This window comes from Desmodus rotundus, chromosome 9 (assembly GCF_022682495.2).
Source record: "Desmodus rotundus isolate HL8 chromosome 9, HLdesRot8A.1, whole genome shotgun sequence".
In the NCBI taxonomy this organism is placed as follows: domain Eukaryota; kingdom Metazoa; phylum Chordata; class Mammalia; order Chiroptera; family Phyllostomidae; genus Desmodus; species Desmodus rotundus.
The window spans coordinates 102,526,000-102,541,284 of record NC_071395.1 but is presented as its reverse complement, the minus strand read 5'-3'; the positions used below and the strand labels follow the sequence as shown (position 1 = coordinate 102,541,284).

General features: G+C 33.7%; 1 protein-coding gene across 2 annotated transcripts in view; it reads right to left on the bottom strand.

The window, feature by feature from the left end:
* The window catches only part of SKAP1 (src kinase associated phosphoprotein 1), a 265,799-nt gene that overhangs the window by 233,826 nt on the left and 16,688 nt on the right, over window positions 1–15,285 (bottom strand). For both annotated transcript variants that reach the window (XM_053910585.1, XM_053910586.1), the window contains exon 2: window positions 4,003–4,108. In XM_053910585.1, the coding sequence (XP_053766560.1) occupies window positions 4,003–4,108 (106 nt within the window). The remainder of the gene's footprint in view (window positions 1–4,002; window positions 4,109–15,285) is intronic.

Below are 15,285 nucleotides of genomic sequence, written 5' to 3'. Positions count from 1 at the left end.
CCAAGGGACCAACAGCAGCTAATATTATTATAGTCCTACCTGTAGAGCATTTCAGACTAAAAAAGAAATAAATATAACCCCCTACTCCCAGACACGTGTATCTCCAAGTCTTTAACACAATCAATTGGGAATCTCAACATACTCAGACCTTCACTGAACAACAGAAAACTAGTACAGGAATTTGACACAAAGTTCATCAGTTGAGAGAGCTGAAGGGGTTGAGGGTTTTTGTTTTCTTTCTTGCTTTAAGGATGGGAGGAAGAGATAGGACTAAAAAAGGAAGAAACAAATTTTTAACCTTTAAGATGTGGTCAAATTATTATAATGACTTTTGAGCCTTTTCAGAGCTCTTTAAACTTAGATGGATTTGTACAAGTACCTCCTGCTCTTTTTTTTTTTTTCCTCTGTGCTGGCACTGAAACTACAGTATAAGGAGCAAAATGAACAACAGACAGAGATGTTATGACCAAATATCTAAACTTGCGAGTAACACGTATGTATGAACAGCACATTATGCATTAGTTCTCTTGATAAGCACACTCCATTTTAATGTATTTTGTGTTGGATTTTTTAGCTCAATAACCAGCACTTAGGAAAAGTAAAACTTTCTATGTAATTAATGATAATGATATTTTACAGAACTTATAATACTCAGAAACTCTTGTTCCCAAGAGTTGTATCAGACTAACTTGTCTTTCTTCCTATAGTACAAAGACATCTGAATGATGTATTCTCAAGCGAAATCCTGTTTTAAAGCTAAATCCATGTTAAGCTGAAAAAAAAAAAGCCTGGAGTTCCCAAAGAAAACTGGAATTACTTTTATAATATTTGTACTAACGTATCATGTTTCATACAGAGCTATATACCAACCACCCACAATGAGACATGTTCAAGATACTCATTCAGCCTGTACTTTAAATGTCTTGGGCTTTGTGGGTTTTGTGCTATAACCTTGTTACATAAAATTATTTTTTTATTTCTTTCCATTCCAATATGCTACCATCAATCTACCTGTCTCTCTTTGGAACTCCTCTAAGTTTCACAAGAGGAAACAATACTCCAAGTTTGTTTCTGTTGGCTCTGGCCTTCACTTCCAACAGTGAACATAAAGGACTAGTTGTTCCAAAATGGGCCATCGAGACAGAATTTATCCCTACCTCAGCAGTAAAAACACTCTATTTTCTTCATCCCTTCCCCCACTCGGAATGTATTCTTGCTGTCAGATGGCTTCCCCTGAATCAGACTTAAGAAATGCTTGACTGTTTCTCCAAATACATAAGAACGCCATCAAGCATCTGCGTGTAGATCATGTCTGCCTCATTCCAGGTGTCTCACATCTGGTGCTGATCCTGCAGTGACCACTGTAATAAAACAAGAGGAGCCTCTGCCTGGCTTTCATCCTAATCATTCTCTAAAGAGCTCAATGAAAACTTGGACTAGGAATGTGAAAACCGTTAGTTTTTAGGGAGAAGGTTTAAATGAGAAGGCAGTTTGAAGGAGAGCCATAAACACCACAGCTCAGGACATCAAATACCACAACAGGGCCTCATTTCCTTGGAACCACAGATTGCCACCCGTTTTTTATTTTGTCTTACATGGAAAACATTATCTTTCATTGGTAACACCTTTAAGCCAAAAAACTCCTATGTAGGTAGAGATGCAGATACAATTTTATCTTTTGTTTTTAAATCTGGGAAGGGAGAGAATAGCTAAGCTACTTGTACTTAAGAGCAGATGAGCACTTGGAGGATACCCAAACCCCTAAAAAATTATTGCTTTAACATGACTAAAGATAAAACTTTTTAAATGACTTTCAATAATTCTTTTCCTGTTACTCAGCATCTAACTCTCAAGTTTGATGACTTCCAAATTTCTTTTCACACCCAGCTTTTAGGGGAGATACAACAGCCACAGAAGAGTAAATGTGCCTGGCATTGTACAAGCTTTCAGTGCTTGCAAACCAACTGGTATCTGTACATACAAATGCAAAACACTGACCAGCTATAAATGGGACTATGGAGGCAACGTGGCTGAAGAAGAGGATTCAGTAAAACAAGGGTTATACTAACAGGATAATGATTGAATGGGTGGATATAAGGCAACTTTAAACAGCTTGCCAAAGGAAAGAGTCTCCTTTTTCCATTTTCTTGTGCAGTATCTAATTTCTGGCTCCTCATTTCCTCTGTGATCTGATAATTATGAAATTCTAAATAAAGTGTCATCTTTCTTACAACAAATCAATGAACAGAAAGCTCCCATCACAATGCAGATGTTTCCTAAAGCTCCTGCTGATTATTTCCTGAATGTCTATCCTACAAACCACATAGCAAGTCCTTGGAGAACAAGGAACCCTCTCTACCCTATAACAAGTACAGCTTCTATGTGTGTACGTGTATGTGTATGTATTTAAAAAGAGGACTAAGAAGTAATATGGAACTGATAACAAGCCACCACAAAATCACCTTTTGTTCCCAATTTCCAAATGCTATGTGGTACAAATATGAAACACAAAAATTCCTACTTGTCCCTACAAATGCAATAAAATTGTTTTTGCATTCCTTAACACAGATTTATACAATAGCACCCTTATATACAAAATTATATTTTGTGCATTTCCTCTCTCTATAATTTAAAAAATTCCACCCCAATAGAAACAGAAAATTTAAAAAAAGAGAAAAATAATTCCATCTTTATTCCTCCTATGATCTTTATTATACAAAGCTTGACTTAGTATTATTAAAAAATAAAAAATTCTATGGGTTATTAACTAAGCTTTCAGGTTCACAACTAAGCCTGAACTTATCTACTAATAAAGCACATTACAAAGAAGTTTGTTTTAAACACTCTTCCAGACTACCAAATATTATAGGTATTTTAACTTTTGCAAAAAACTCCTATCTTCTGCATTCTGTTTGTTTCAATTATTCAGAGCAACCCAGGCTGATAATTACACAGTCCCCAGTTGCTGAGTAAAAGTGATGCTTAATTAGCCAGCAGGAAAGATCGATTAAGATCCAGCAGGGCATCTTGTGAGGTTCTCTCACATTCCTGGAGGGAATAGATTCTGGCTGTGCCCTTTGAAAGGATAAAACTCCCTGCTTCCAAGGTGTTTCAATGAGGTTTCTAAAGTAGATGCTAAGATCGGTCAGCCACACAAATTAACTCCCAGTTATAACCCTGCAGATGCTCTCCTTTTTCCAAGAGTACTGAGATCAAACAGTCTGAATCCCATTGCCACCAGGTTGGAAAAGGCTTAAAGTAATGCTCACTTATCCTCAACTCTCTCGCAGGCACCACATTTCAAGTAAGAGGTCGTTGAGAAGTATATTGTAAAGGGTAGTTTTTATTTCTTCCTCGCCCATTCAGGCGTATGCATCTATAAGATGCTAATGTTATACAAGGCGCAAATTAGGTTAGGGCCTCTTATTTAAAAAAACTTAACACGATATCCCAACCCAGTCTGAGACTAAAACATTCCAATATTGTCAAAGAATTAACTGCCTAAGTCTGGTTTACGTTTTTTATTAGGAAAGGAGATATGGACGTAAAATCAGGACCAAAAATCACAAAGAAAATGGGTAATCTCACACTGGCCTAATATCTTCCCTTTGTAACTTGGACAAGCACAAATGTTTAGTTTTTCACACATTTTGCAAAAGTGTTCAATGAAGACTAACATAATCCAAAGCTAAAAGCAGAATAATTATCTTAAGATACACAATTATCAAAATATTTGTATTTCGTTCAACTACACTACCTATACCTGCCTACTTCCAATTCAATTCAGTAAATATTTATTAAGCCTCATGGGAATGGCTAACTTACCTTGCATTTAAATAAATAAATAAACACATAAAAATATTCATTAAGCCTCTATCAAGTATAAAGAACTATGATAGGTATGTCTTACCTTGTTAATTTATATACTACTAAAGTAGATTCTACTGATTATAAACTGTTTTAAAGCTTATGAAGAAGAAGAACAAAACCGTCTATACAAACCTAGTTTTGATTTGCTGAAAGCCCCTAAGAATATGGTCTCTGTGGTCCCTTGCAACAGCACTGAGGTTCTCATTCCTCAAATCTTCTGCTAGAAACTCCTCAGCATCTAAAAGAAAAAGGAAGTTGATCAACAGAAAAGAAGTGCTAAGGGAGAAAGAGGAAAATCTGAAGAATTAAGAAACGGATATTATTTTCTCTTTAAAAACTAAAGTTGCAGAACAATGTGAATGTACTTAATTCCATAGACCTGAACACTTAATAATGGTTAAAGTGGTAAATTTTATCAAAATAAAAAATAAATAAAACTTTATATGTGCCTGTAAGTGACACCTTTTGATAATCTAATACATTGCTATGAATTTAGAAAGTTAATGCATATACTAACAAGATAAAAACTATTTTCTAAATGATTTTAAAGGAATATTTTAGTAGTATCATTGATGGCAGAGGATGGGCTACCATTTTCATAAACATAAATACTACAAACGATTCATGAAAAGTCACAGGCCAATAGAAGCTAGAAAAATACCAATAAATAGAGCTGCAATGAAAAGCAGAGCTTCACTGCAAATCAAGAAGAAAAAGGGCAGGAATTTGAAGAAGAAAAATTAATTAGCAGATGCATCATCGATGAAAATGACAATGTAACCAAATGAAGGAACCCACATGGAAAAGAAAAACACATCCAAGAGAAGGAAACTTCCATTAATGTGAGTATGCATTATAAAATAGGGGCATGGTAGAAACATATAATATGAAACAAATCATGTTATATTGAAAGGAATTAGGGGTGGCACCTGTTAAATTTTCAAAGACAAAATACATTGATAATGATTACAATGGTCAGACATACTAGATACCCACTTTATTAGGCATAAATGGGTTATCACCCCTGAAAAAGCATATAATAATAGTTAAAATTTTCCACTTCCAAAAACAGTGCCTGAAATACGAAACTATATGATAAAAACTATCAAAATAATGTTAGGATGTATACAGTTGAGTTACACAAGCACACTTAAAAATCTGTTTTACATTCATACCATTCAACATCACCAAACAAAAAAATCCTAGGTAGCCATCACCAACATTTTTGATGAGGTATAAGATTCAGAAAATTAAAATTTTCACAGAGGACCACCATAAATGTCTGAGCCCTGCATCACATCTATCGTATATGTCATTTAGTAGGTTCCTCTAAGGTCCTACAAGGCTAAAGAGTGAGGAAATGGGAAGTTAAATTAAAAGATAAAAATAAATGATATCCATGGGGAGGGGTGGGGCAGGGGGGATTGGTAGGGGGAAAATGGAGACAACTGTACTTGAACAACAATAAAAAAATTAAAATTAAAAAAGGTATCCCAAATTCAATTTTGTAATCCACCATATTAATAGAATAAATACCATATGACCTCACCTATAAGTAGAACCTAATCAACAAAACAGACAAGCAAGCAAAATATAACCAGAGACATTGAAATTAAGAACTGACAGTAACCAGAGGGGAGGTGGGAGGGGATAATGGAGTTTTCAGGAATATCTATAAAGGACAGTGAACAAAACCAAAGGGGGATAGGATCAAGGGTGGGAAGTGGGGATGGCTGGGGTAGAGGGGAGTATTGGGGGGGAAATGGAGACAACTACACTTGAACAACAAAAAAAAAGTTAAAAAAACAAAGACCACATGATGATCATCTCAAAAGATACAGAAAAAAACATTTGACAAAATTCAATAAATAGCTCTTCATGATAAAAATCATTCAATAAACTAGGAATTGAAGAATATTTTCTCAGCCTGATAAAAGCATCTACAAAAACCCAATAGCTAATATCATACTTAACAGTAGAAGACTGAATGCTTTCTCCCTGTTCCTAAGGTCAAGAAGAAGATGAGAATGCCTGCTTTCACCATTTATACTCAACATTGTACTAGTGCTAGCCAAAGCAATTATGCAAGAAAAATAAAATTAAAGGAGTCTAGATTATAAATGAATAAGTAAAACTATCTCTACTTGCATATTGATTGGTCTTGTATGTCGAAACCCTATAGAATCCACTAAAAAACTATCAGAACTAATAAATGAGTTTAGTAAGTTTGAAGGATACAAGATTAAAATACAAAAATCAACTGAATTTCTCATAGTATTGCTCATAGTAACAATGAGCAAACTAAAAATGAAATTGGAAAAGTTCCATTTAAGACAGCATAAAAATAATTAAATATATAGGAATTTAACAAAAGAAGCACAAAACTTAAAACTCTGAAAACTACAAAATATTACTGAAAGACATTAAACACCTAAATGGAAGGACATCCCATATTTATAGATGAGAAGACTTACTATTATTAAGATGACAATATTCACCAAATTTTATCTAATAATTTAATGCAATCCCTACCAAAATATCTCTTTTTTTTTGCAGAAATTGACAAGTTGATCCTAAAATTCATTTGGAAAGTCAAGGAACCCAGAATAACAAAAACAATTTTGAAAAAGAAGAACAAATTAGGAGGACTCATATTTTCTGCTTTCAAAACTTACTTAAGAGCTAAGTAATCAAGACAATATGGTCCTGGCATAGAGATAGACATATAGATAAAAAGAACAGAATTGAGAATTCAGAAATAAACACTCACATTTAAAGTCATTTATTAACTTTTGACAAGTATACCAAGACAATCCAATGGGAACAAACAGGGTTGGGTTTTTTAAAAACAAATGGTGCTGAACCAACTAAATATCCATCCACATGCAAAAGAATAAAGTGTGGCTCCTACCTCATGCAATATACAAAAATTAGCTCAAAGTGCACCAAATACCTAAATGTAAAAGCTGAAACTGTAAAACTCTCAAAATAAAACAGACATAAATCCTCATGACTTTGGATTAGGCAATAGTTTCATAGATATGCCACCAAAAGAACAAGCAACATCGCACATCATCAAAAGTAAAAACTTGTGCTTCAAAGGATGCTAACACAAAAGTGGAAAGACAACCCACAGAATGGGAGAAAACTTTTGCAAATCACATAGCTGATAGAAGACTTATATGTAGAATGTCTTAGAACTCAACAATAAAAATACAAATGACCCAATTTAAAAGTGAACAAAGGATCTGAATAGATATTTATCAAAAGAAATGATGTAAATGGCCAATAAAAACATGAAAAGATGCTCAGCACCAATAGCCATCAGGGAAATGCAAATCAAAACCACAACGAGACATCACTTGTATACTGGATTCTCACCACCCAGAGCCAATCTCCTTCTGTCACCATGTATTTGACCCCTTTACTTTCTTCTACCTCTCTCCACCCGCCTTCTCCTCTGGTAAACACCATACTGTGGTCTGTGCTTATGAGTTTTTGTTTGTTTTGTTTGAAACTTATATAAGCTTATTAACAAATGCTACTCCAATAAATTTATTAAAATTTAAAAAGCACAGTGAGATACCACTTCACACTCACTAGGATGGCTACTGTCAAAAAGCAGACAATAATGATTGTTGTTGAACATACAGAAAAATTGAGACCCTCATACACTACTGATGGGAATGTAAAACGGTGCTGGCACTTGGCAAAATAGTCTGGCAGTTCTTCAAAAGGCTAAAGAGAAAGTTTCAATATGACCCAGCAATTCTACTACTAGATATATCCAAGAGAAATGAAAATGGGTGTTTAAACAAAAACTTATATACAAATGTTCATGGTATCATTATTCTTTTAAAAAAATATGTATTTATATTTAGAGAGAGGGGAAGGATGAGAGAAAGAGAGGGAGAGCAACATCAATGTGAGACAGAAACATCTCCCTCACTTGCCCCAACCAGGGGCCAAACCCACAACCCAGGCATGTGTCCCAACCAGGAATGAACCAGCGACCTTTCAACTTTGCTGGAAGATGCCCAACCAACTGAGCCACACCAGCCAGGGTAGCAACATTATTCTTAATAGCCAATATGTGGAAAGAACCCAAACGTGCATCAACTGATGAATGAATAAATACAATGTGGTATATCTATATAAGGGGATATTATTCAGCAATAAAAAGAAATGAAATATTGATATATGCTACAACATGAATGAATCTCTGAAATCATATGCTAAGCATAATAAGCCAGTCATAAGGACCACATTCAGATGCAATATACAGAATAGGCAAATCTATAGAGAAAGAAACTAGGTTAATGGATGCCTAGAACTGTGGGAGGGGAGGAAAGAGAGAGGTTGAGGGAATTAGGTTTTCTTTTGGAATGATGAAAAGGTTCCAAAATTTAATGTGCTGATGATTGCACTACTCTGTGAATATACTAAAAGCTATCGAATTATACACTGCAAATGGGTGGGTTTTATGGTATGTGAACTACAGCTCAATAAAGTTGACAGAAATATAAAAAAATACCTTTATATAACAAAATATAAATAACAACATACCTTTCTGCACTTCCAAAATTTAAAGAAAATAAAAACATCCCTCAAACACCCAGACAGAAAAAATAAGTTGCCTACAAAGTAACAGAATAAAAATGGCCTCTCTACAAAATAAGCACCAGAAGATGGAATATTCACAGGGTTTTAAAGGAAAATTACTGTGCTCAAGAATTTAAAAAGCCAAGATATTGGTTATATACAAGGAGACCAAAAAAAATTTTTTTTCCAACAGTTCTGGCTCTCAATGTCTACCACCTTCATTCTTTACTGAAGGAAAGCCTCTAAAGAATATACCCTGATCAACAGAAAGAAGTGGTGACAAATATCAAAACCACAAAAATAATCTAGGTAATTGTGGTAGGTATGGTTTAAAATTTATAAAAATATCAAAAGTAACTCTGTAACCTAAAAATAGAACACACCTTTTACAACCAGCATGGGAAATTTATAAAAATTATTAAGCACTAGATTACATCAATAATTTCTTAAAAACTAAAAATTAGAAAAATCTTATTTTATGAAATAAAAGGAATAGAAAGGAAGAAAAACATGTTAAATTACTCATTTACATAGGGCCAATGAGAACTATTTCATCTTTGATAGTGATAATTAAAGAAAATTAGTTAAACTATGATTTTTCAAAATAACAATGTAATAAAAGTAAAGTAAAAAGGTTTTTTAAATAGTCAATACAATAAAACAGAAAAAAGAAATAAATAGCATAAAAATAGAACTTATAAAATAACACATCACTGATGACAATGTAAAAAATTGACTCCTCTATTAAAAGCAAAAAATTTCAGATTATGTCCAAACATCAAATTAATTTAATTACTCTTTAAAGATACCTGAAACAAAATGAAACTGAAGTTAAAACAAGAGAGGTGTACAAAACATTCCTAGGCCAATTTGCTTTAAAAGCAAGAATAACAATAATTAATATCAAAATAGAACTCAAACAGGCCAACACGGTCATTTCATTAGGTACAATCCACAGCAGAAATGACCAACTATTATGTGCTAAATAGCACAGTACGAAAATACAGGGTCCGGCAGAAGTAATGCCTGAGTGTGGTTGGCAGGGTAATAATATGAGTGTAATAATTTATAAGTTTTAACTTGAACATTTCACCTAAAATGTCATATGGTGTGCTTGAGTGTGACATTGTTATGTTACAGAATTACATGTTTATGATTTTGTAACAAAAGATTTTGTAATAAAAAAGGGGTGTTATTTGTGCTGGACCCTGTATAAGTGAAAACTGTGAGAAATATAAGTAGAAATCACTGAAAAAAATGTAATGTTACTACTAGTATTTGACAGGTCAAATGGAGAAAAATCTATAATTATATAGATCAGGTATGTCCCATAGAAATAAAATAATTACACATGTAATTTTAAACTTTTTAGTAGCCTCATTTCAAAAAGCACCCCAGAAAGAGATGACATTAATTTTAGTGACATTTATTTAACCCGATAGATTCAAAACAGTTTCATTTCAATATGTAATCAATATAAAATTATTACTGAGATATTTTACCTTTTTTGCATTAAATCTTCAAAACTCAGCATACATTTTATATGTAACTTCACACATCAGTTCATATCAGTCACATTCCAAATGCTTAAGAGCCACATGTGGAGAGTGGCCACTACATTGAATAGGGCAGATATAGAGAATTTAAATAATATAAATAAAAAGATAATAGAAGTGAACTAAACTCTGTAACCTAAAAATAGAATATACCTTTTACAACCAGCATGGAAAATTTATAAAAATTTATTAAGCACTGGATTACAAAGAGACATCAATAATTTCTTAAAAACTCAAAATTAGAAAAGATCTTATTTTACGATCACGATGAAATAAAACCAGAACTTACTATTAAAAAGAGTGAACAAATCCCCCTACGTGCAGATGTTGAAAACACACTCTCACCTACACTGTGGGTCAAAGAGGAAACTCAAAACTATAATAACCACCTATTGAGAAAATAGCCTTTATAAAATATCCTATGACCAACATTGTACAGAGTGACAAATTCATAGACTTAAATTTTCCCAGTATTAAATAAGAAAAAGTGAAAATAAATTAATAAGCACCGAACTCAAAAAATCAGAAAAGAGCAATAAAACAAGCCTATGGAATATAGGAGGAAGGAAACAATAAAGATAAAAGCAGAATTAATAAATCACAACAGCGGCTGTCTAACAGTGCTCTCTGGAGTCATAAGCTTCTGATAAGGAAGAAAAGGAGTGGGGGGGGTAGGTCAAGTGAGTGGGACTCTAAGAAACTCCCTCCTTTCCCCTCACTCCCATTTGTTTTAATCAAAAGCACTTTTGTCTATTTATAGACTGGAATTTCACATAAGAATTTAATTTTGAAAAGGGTCCCATTGCAAAACTTAGTGGTTAAAAAACCACTGAACTTAAAAATAGTGAAAAAACAGTATAAATGTTAAGTAAATGTAAGAGCTGGGATTTTTCAGAGGTGAGGGGGAATTCCAATAAACTAATAAACCCTTAGCAAATACAATCAAGGAAAAAGAGAAAGCACAGAAATAAGGCAGAATAAAGGGGAGTAATGACAAATACACAAAAATATAAAAGATATGAAATATTTCATAGTGGTGAGATCGCAAGTTATTTAAATTTTCTTATCTATGCTTCTATGTGCACTTTGAGTTTTACAACAGTGGGTATCATTTTTCCCCTTTAAAAGGTTATTTTCAAAAATAAAGTATTATGTAAACAAAATAAAATGTCATGCAAATAAATTGTTTTAGACTAAATAATTTTAGTCTAAAATTATTTTTAGACTAAAAATAATTAAAACTAAAGGGATAGAAAAAGGTATTTCATGCAAATTAAAATAAAATAACCTGGGATTGTAATGCTTATATCTGACACAATAGACTTTAAAACAAAGGCTACAGTAAGAGACAAAGAAAAACACTAAATAATGATAAAAAAAAAAAAAGCAATCCAAGTAGAGGATATAACCTTTGTAAATTTTTATGCACCCAACATAGGAGCACCTAAAAATACAAAGCAATTCCTGATGGACATAAAGGGAGAGATCAACAGTAATACAGTTACAGTTGGGGATTTTAACAACCTATTGATATCAATGGATAGATCTTCCAGAGAGAAAATCAACAAGGAAACAGCCTTAAAATGACACCCTGGATCAGATGGATTTATTGATGTCTTCAGAGCATTTCACCCCAAAGCAGCAGGATATACATTCTTTTCAAGTGCACATGAAACATTTTCTAGAATAGACCACATGTTAGGCCAGAAAATCTCAATAAATTTAAGAAGATTAAAATCATACCAAGCATCTTCTCTGACCACAACGATATGAAACTAGATATCAATCACCAAAAAAAACTGAAAAACACACAGAAACATGGAGGCTAAATAACATGTTTCCAAACAATTAATGAGTTAACAATGAGATCAAGGAAGAAGTTAAAAGATACCTTGTAACAAATGAAAGTGAGAACAACCCAAAATCTAAGGGACACAGCAAAAGCAGTCCTAAGAGGGAAATTCATAGCATTGCAGGCATATCTCAAGAAACAAAATCTCACATAAACAAGCTAACTTTACACCTAAAGGAACTAGAAAGAGAACAACAAAGAAAGTCCAAGTGAGTAGAAGGAAGGAAATAATAAAGATCAGAATAGAAATAAACAAAATGGAGTCTAAAAATACAATACAAAAGATAAATGAAACAAGAGCTGGTTCTTTGAAAAGATAAACAATATTGACAAATATTTAACCAGACTCTTCAAGAAAAAAGGAGAGAGGACCCAAATAAATAAAATCGGAAATGGAAGAGAAGTAACAATTAACACCAAAGAAACACAAAGGATTGTAAGAAGATATTATGAACATCTACATGCCAACAAATTGGACAACCTGGATGAAATATATAAATTCCTAGAAATGAGCAATCTTCCAAAACTGAATTAGGAAGAATCAGAAAATCTGAACAGACTGATGATAACTAATGAAATTGAAGCAGTAATCAAAAAACTCTCAACAAAAAAGTCCTGGACCAGATGGCTTCACAGATGAATTTTACCAAACATTCAAAGAAGAACTAACACCTCTCCTTCTCAAACTATTCCAAAAAAAATTCAGGAGGAGGGAAGACTCCCAAGCTCACTTTATGAAGCCAGCATTATCCTAATTCCAAAACCAGAAAAAAACCCTACAAAGAAAGAAAATTATAGGTAAATATCCCTGATGAACATAGATGCTAAAATCCTCAACAAAATATTAGCAAATCAGATCAAGCAATACATTAAAAAGATCATACACCGTAAACAAGCAGGATCTATTCCAGAACAAGGTTGGCACAACATTCATCAACTAATAAATGGGATACACCACCAAAAAAATGAAGAATAAAAATCACATGATTATATTAATAGATGCAGAAAAAGCATTTGATAAAATCCAGCACCATTTATGATAAAAACTCTCAGCAAAGTGGGAATAGAGGGAACATACCTAAACATAATAAAGCCATATAGATAAACCCACAGCCAACATCATACTCAATGGGCAAAAACTAAAAGCATTTTCCTTAAGATCAGGAACAAGACAGGAATGTCCACTTCCACCACTCTTACTCAACATAGCACTAGAAATCCTAGCCACAGCAGTCAGACAAGAAGAAGAAATAAAAAGCATCTAAATTGGAATGAAAGAAGTAAAACTGTTATTGTTTGCAGATGACATGATATTATACACAGAGAACCCTAAAGATTTCACCAAACAACTACTAGAACTGATAAATGAATTCAGTAAAGTAGGAGAATACAAAATAAATACCTAGAAATCAGTTGCATTTTTATACACCAAAAATGAACTATCAGAAAGGAAAACTAAGAAAACAATCCCATTTACAATTACACCAAAGAAAAATAAACTACCTAGGAATAAATTTACCTAAGGATGTAAAAAACATACTCAGAAAATTTAAGACATGAAAGAAAGAAACTGAAGAAGATACAAATAAGTAGAAGCATATACCACATTCATTAATAGGAAGAATTAGCATCATTAAAATGTCCATACTACCCAAAGCAATCTACAGATTCAACACAATTCCTTTCAAGATACCAATGGTATAACCACTTTGGAAGACAGTTTGGCAGTTTCTTACAAAGCTAAAGAATCTTGCCATATGATCCAGTAATTACACTCCTAAGAATTTACCCAGTTGAATTGAAATTTTATGTCCACACGAAAACCTGCACATAAATGTTTATAGTAGCTTTATTCATAATTGCCAAAACTTAGAAGCAACCAAGACATCCGTCAGTAGGTGAATGGATAGACAGACTGTGGTACATCCAGAGAGGGGAATGCTTTTCTGCACTAACAAGAAATGATCTATCAAGCTCACTTGAAAGCTCAAGCTCATGTGAAAAGACATGAGGGAATCTTAAATTCGTATTACTAAGTAAAAAAAAAGCCAATCTGAAAAGGCTACACATTGTATAATTCCAATTATATGACATTCTGGAAAAGGCAACACTATAGAGACAATGAAAAGATCAGTGGTTGGCAAAGGGTTTGAGAGGAATAGGGGAGGGATAAAATAGTGAAGCACAGGGGATTTCTAGGGCAGTGAAACAATACTGAATGACACTTCAATAGTGGGTACATAACATTATGTATCTGTCAAAACCTAGAAATCTACAACCCAGATTGAACCTTAATGTCTTCGAATTTCAAAAACTCATTTAGGAGGTTGGAGGAACTCAAGAAAGAATGTGAAATAAACTCACTAAAGAGGATGTGGAAAGGGTGCTGCCCTAAGTGACTTTGGAAATGAGTAGCATCTGTAAGAGTAAAGGCAAAAGGAACTGTTACATAAATACTGGACTCTAGTCAATAAAGTTGTTTCTCATAGGTGTATGGGTAAACAATTCTTAAATTGTATATGCATATACTTTAATCAAACAACAAATGGATGGTGATTGGTTGGAGCCAGGTTGCTCACTGTTAGAGTAAAACGAAGAGGAGCAAGCAGCAAGAACAAAAAAAGGAGAGGAGTATAGAATGAGTTAGAGTTGGAGACATCAGTAAGAACTCATTTAACTTTATATAGCTACAGATGCTTATATATACAATTTTAGTAGTTATATGTACCTGTGGGGTTATTACACACATATATTTCTTTGCTTTGTCAGCTGACAGAGCCTAAATAGAATCCCAGTAAAATGAGCACACCTAGTGTCCAAATTTTGGTTTCTAATGCCAATCTTTAATAAAAGGAACCAAGGCTCCTGGGCCAGATGGCTGATTTTAGGCCTGGGGCAAGAGACATACAGGATGAGCCTGGAGCATCTTGTAGTGTGCCAGAAAGTGAGGAAGCCTCTCTCTTTCTCTCTCTCTCTCTCTCTCTCTCTCTCTCTCTCTCTCTCTCTCTCACACACACACACACACACACACACACACACACACACACACACACAGACTGACTGACTGATGGGACACAGGAGCCAAATAAAGGAGCTCCCCACAGTCAAAGCTGGAGTAAGGTAAAAAATAAGGCAATATTGGGCTATAACTCAAAGTATAAAATAAGTATTCATGAATCCATACTGCTATAAATAAGTAACTAAATAAATTAATAAACAAGGGAGTAGAGACAAATCTCCAGTGCAGAAGTAGTCCCAATAACTTATGCAAATACTTCACCTTGAAGAAGGGAGAACATACCTCCCACCCCATAAATGTGGGCTGCACATAGAGACTTCCTTCCAAAGACTACAGTACTGAAAGGGGGGACAGAGAGTAACTTTGCAGGGCAGAAACCTGACAAA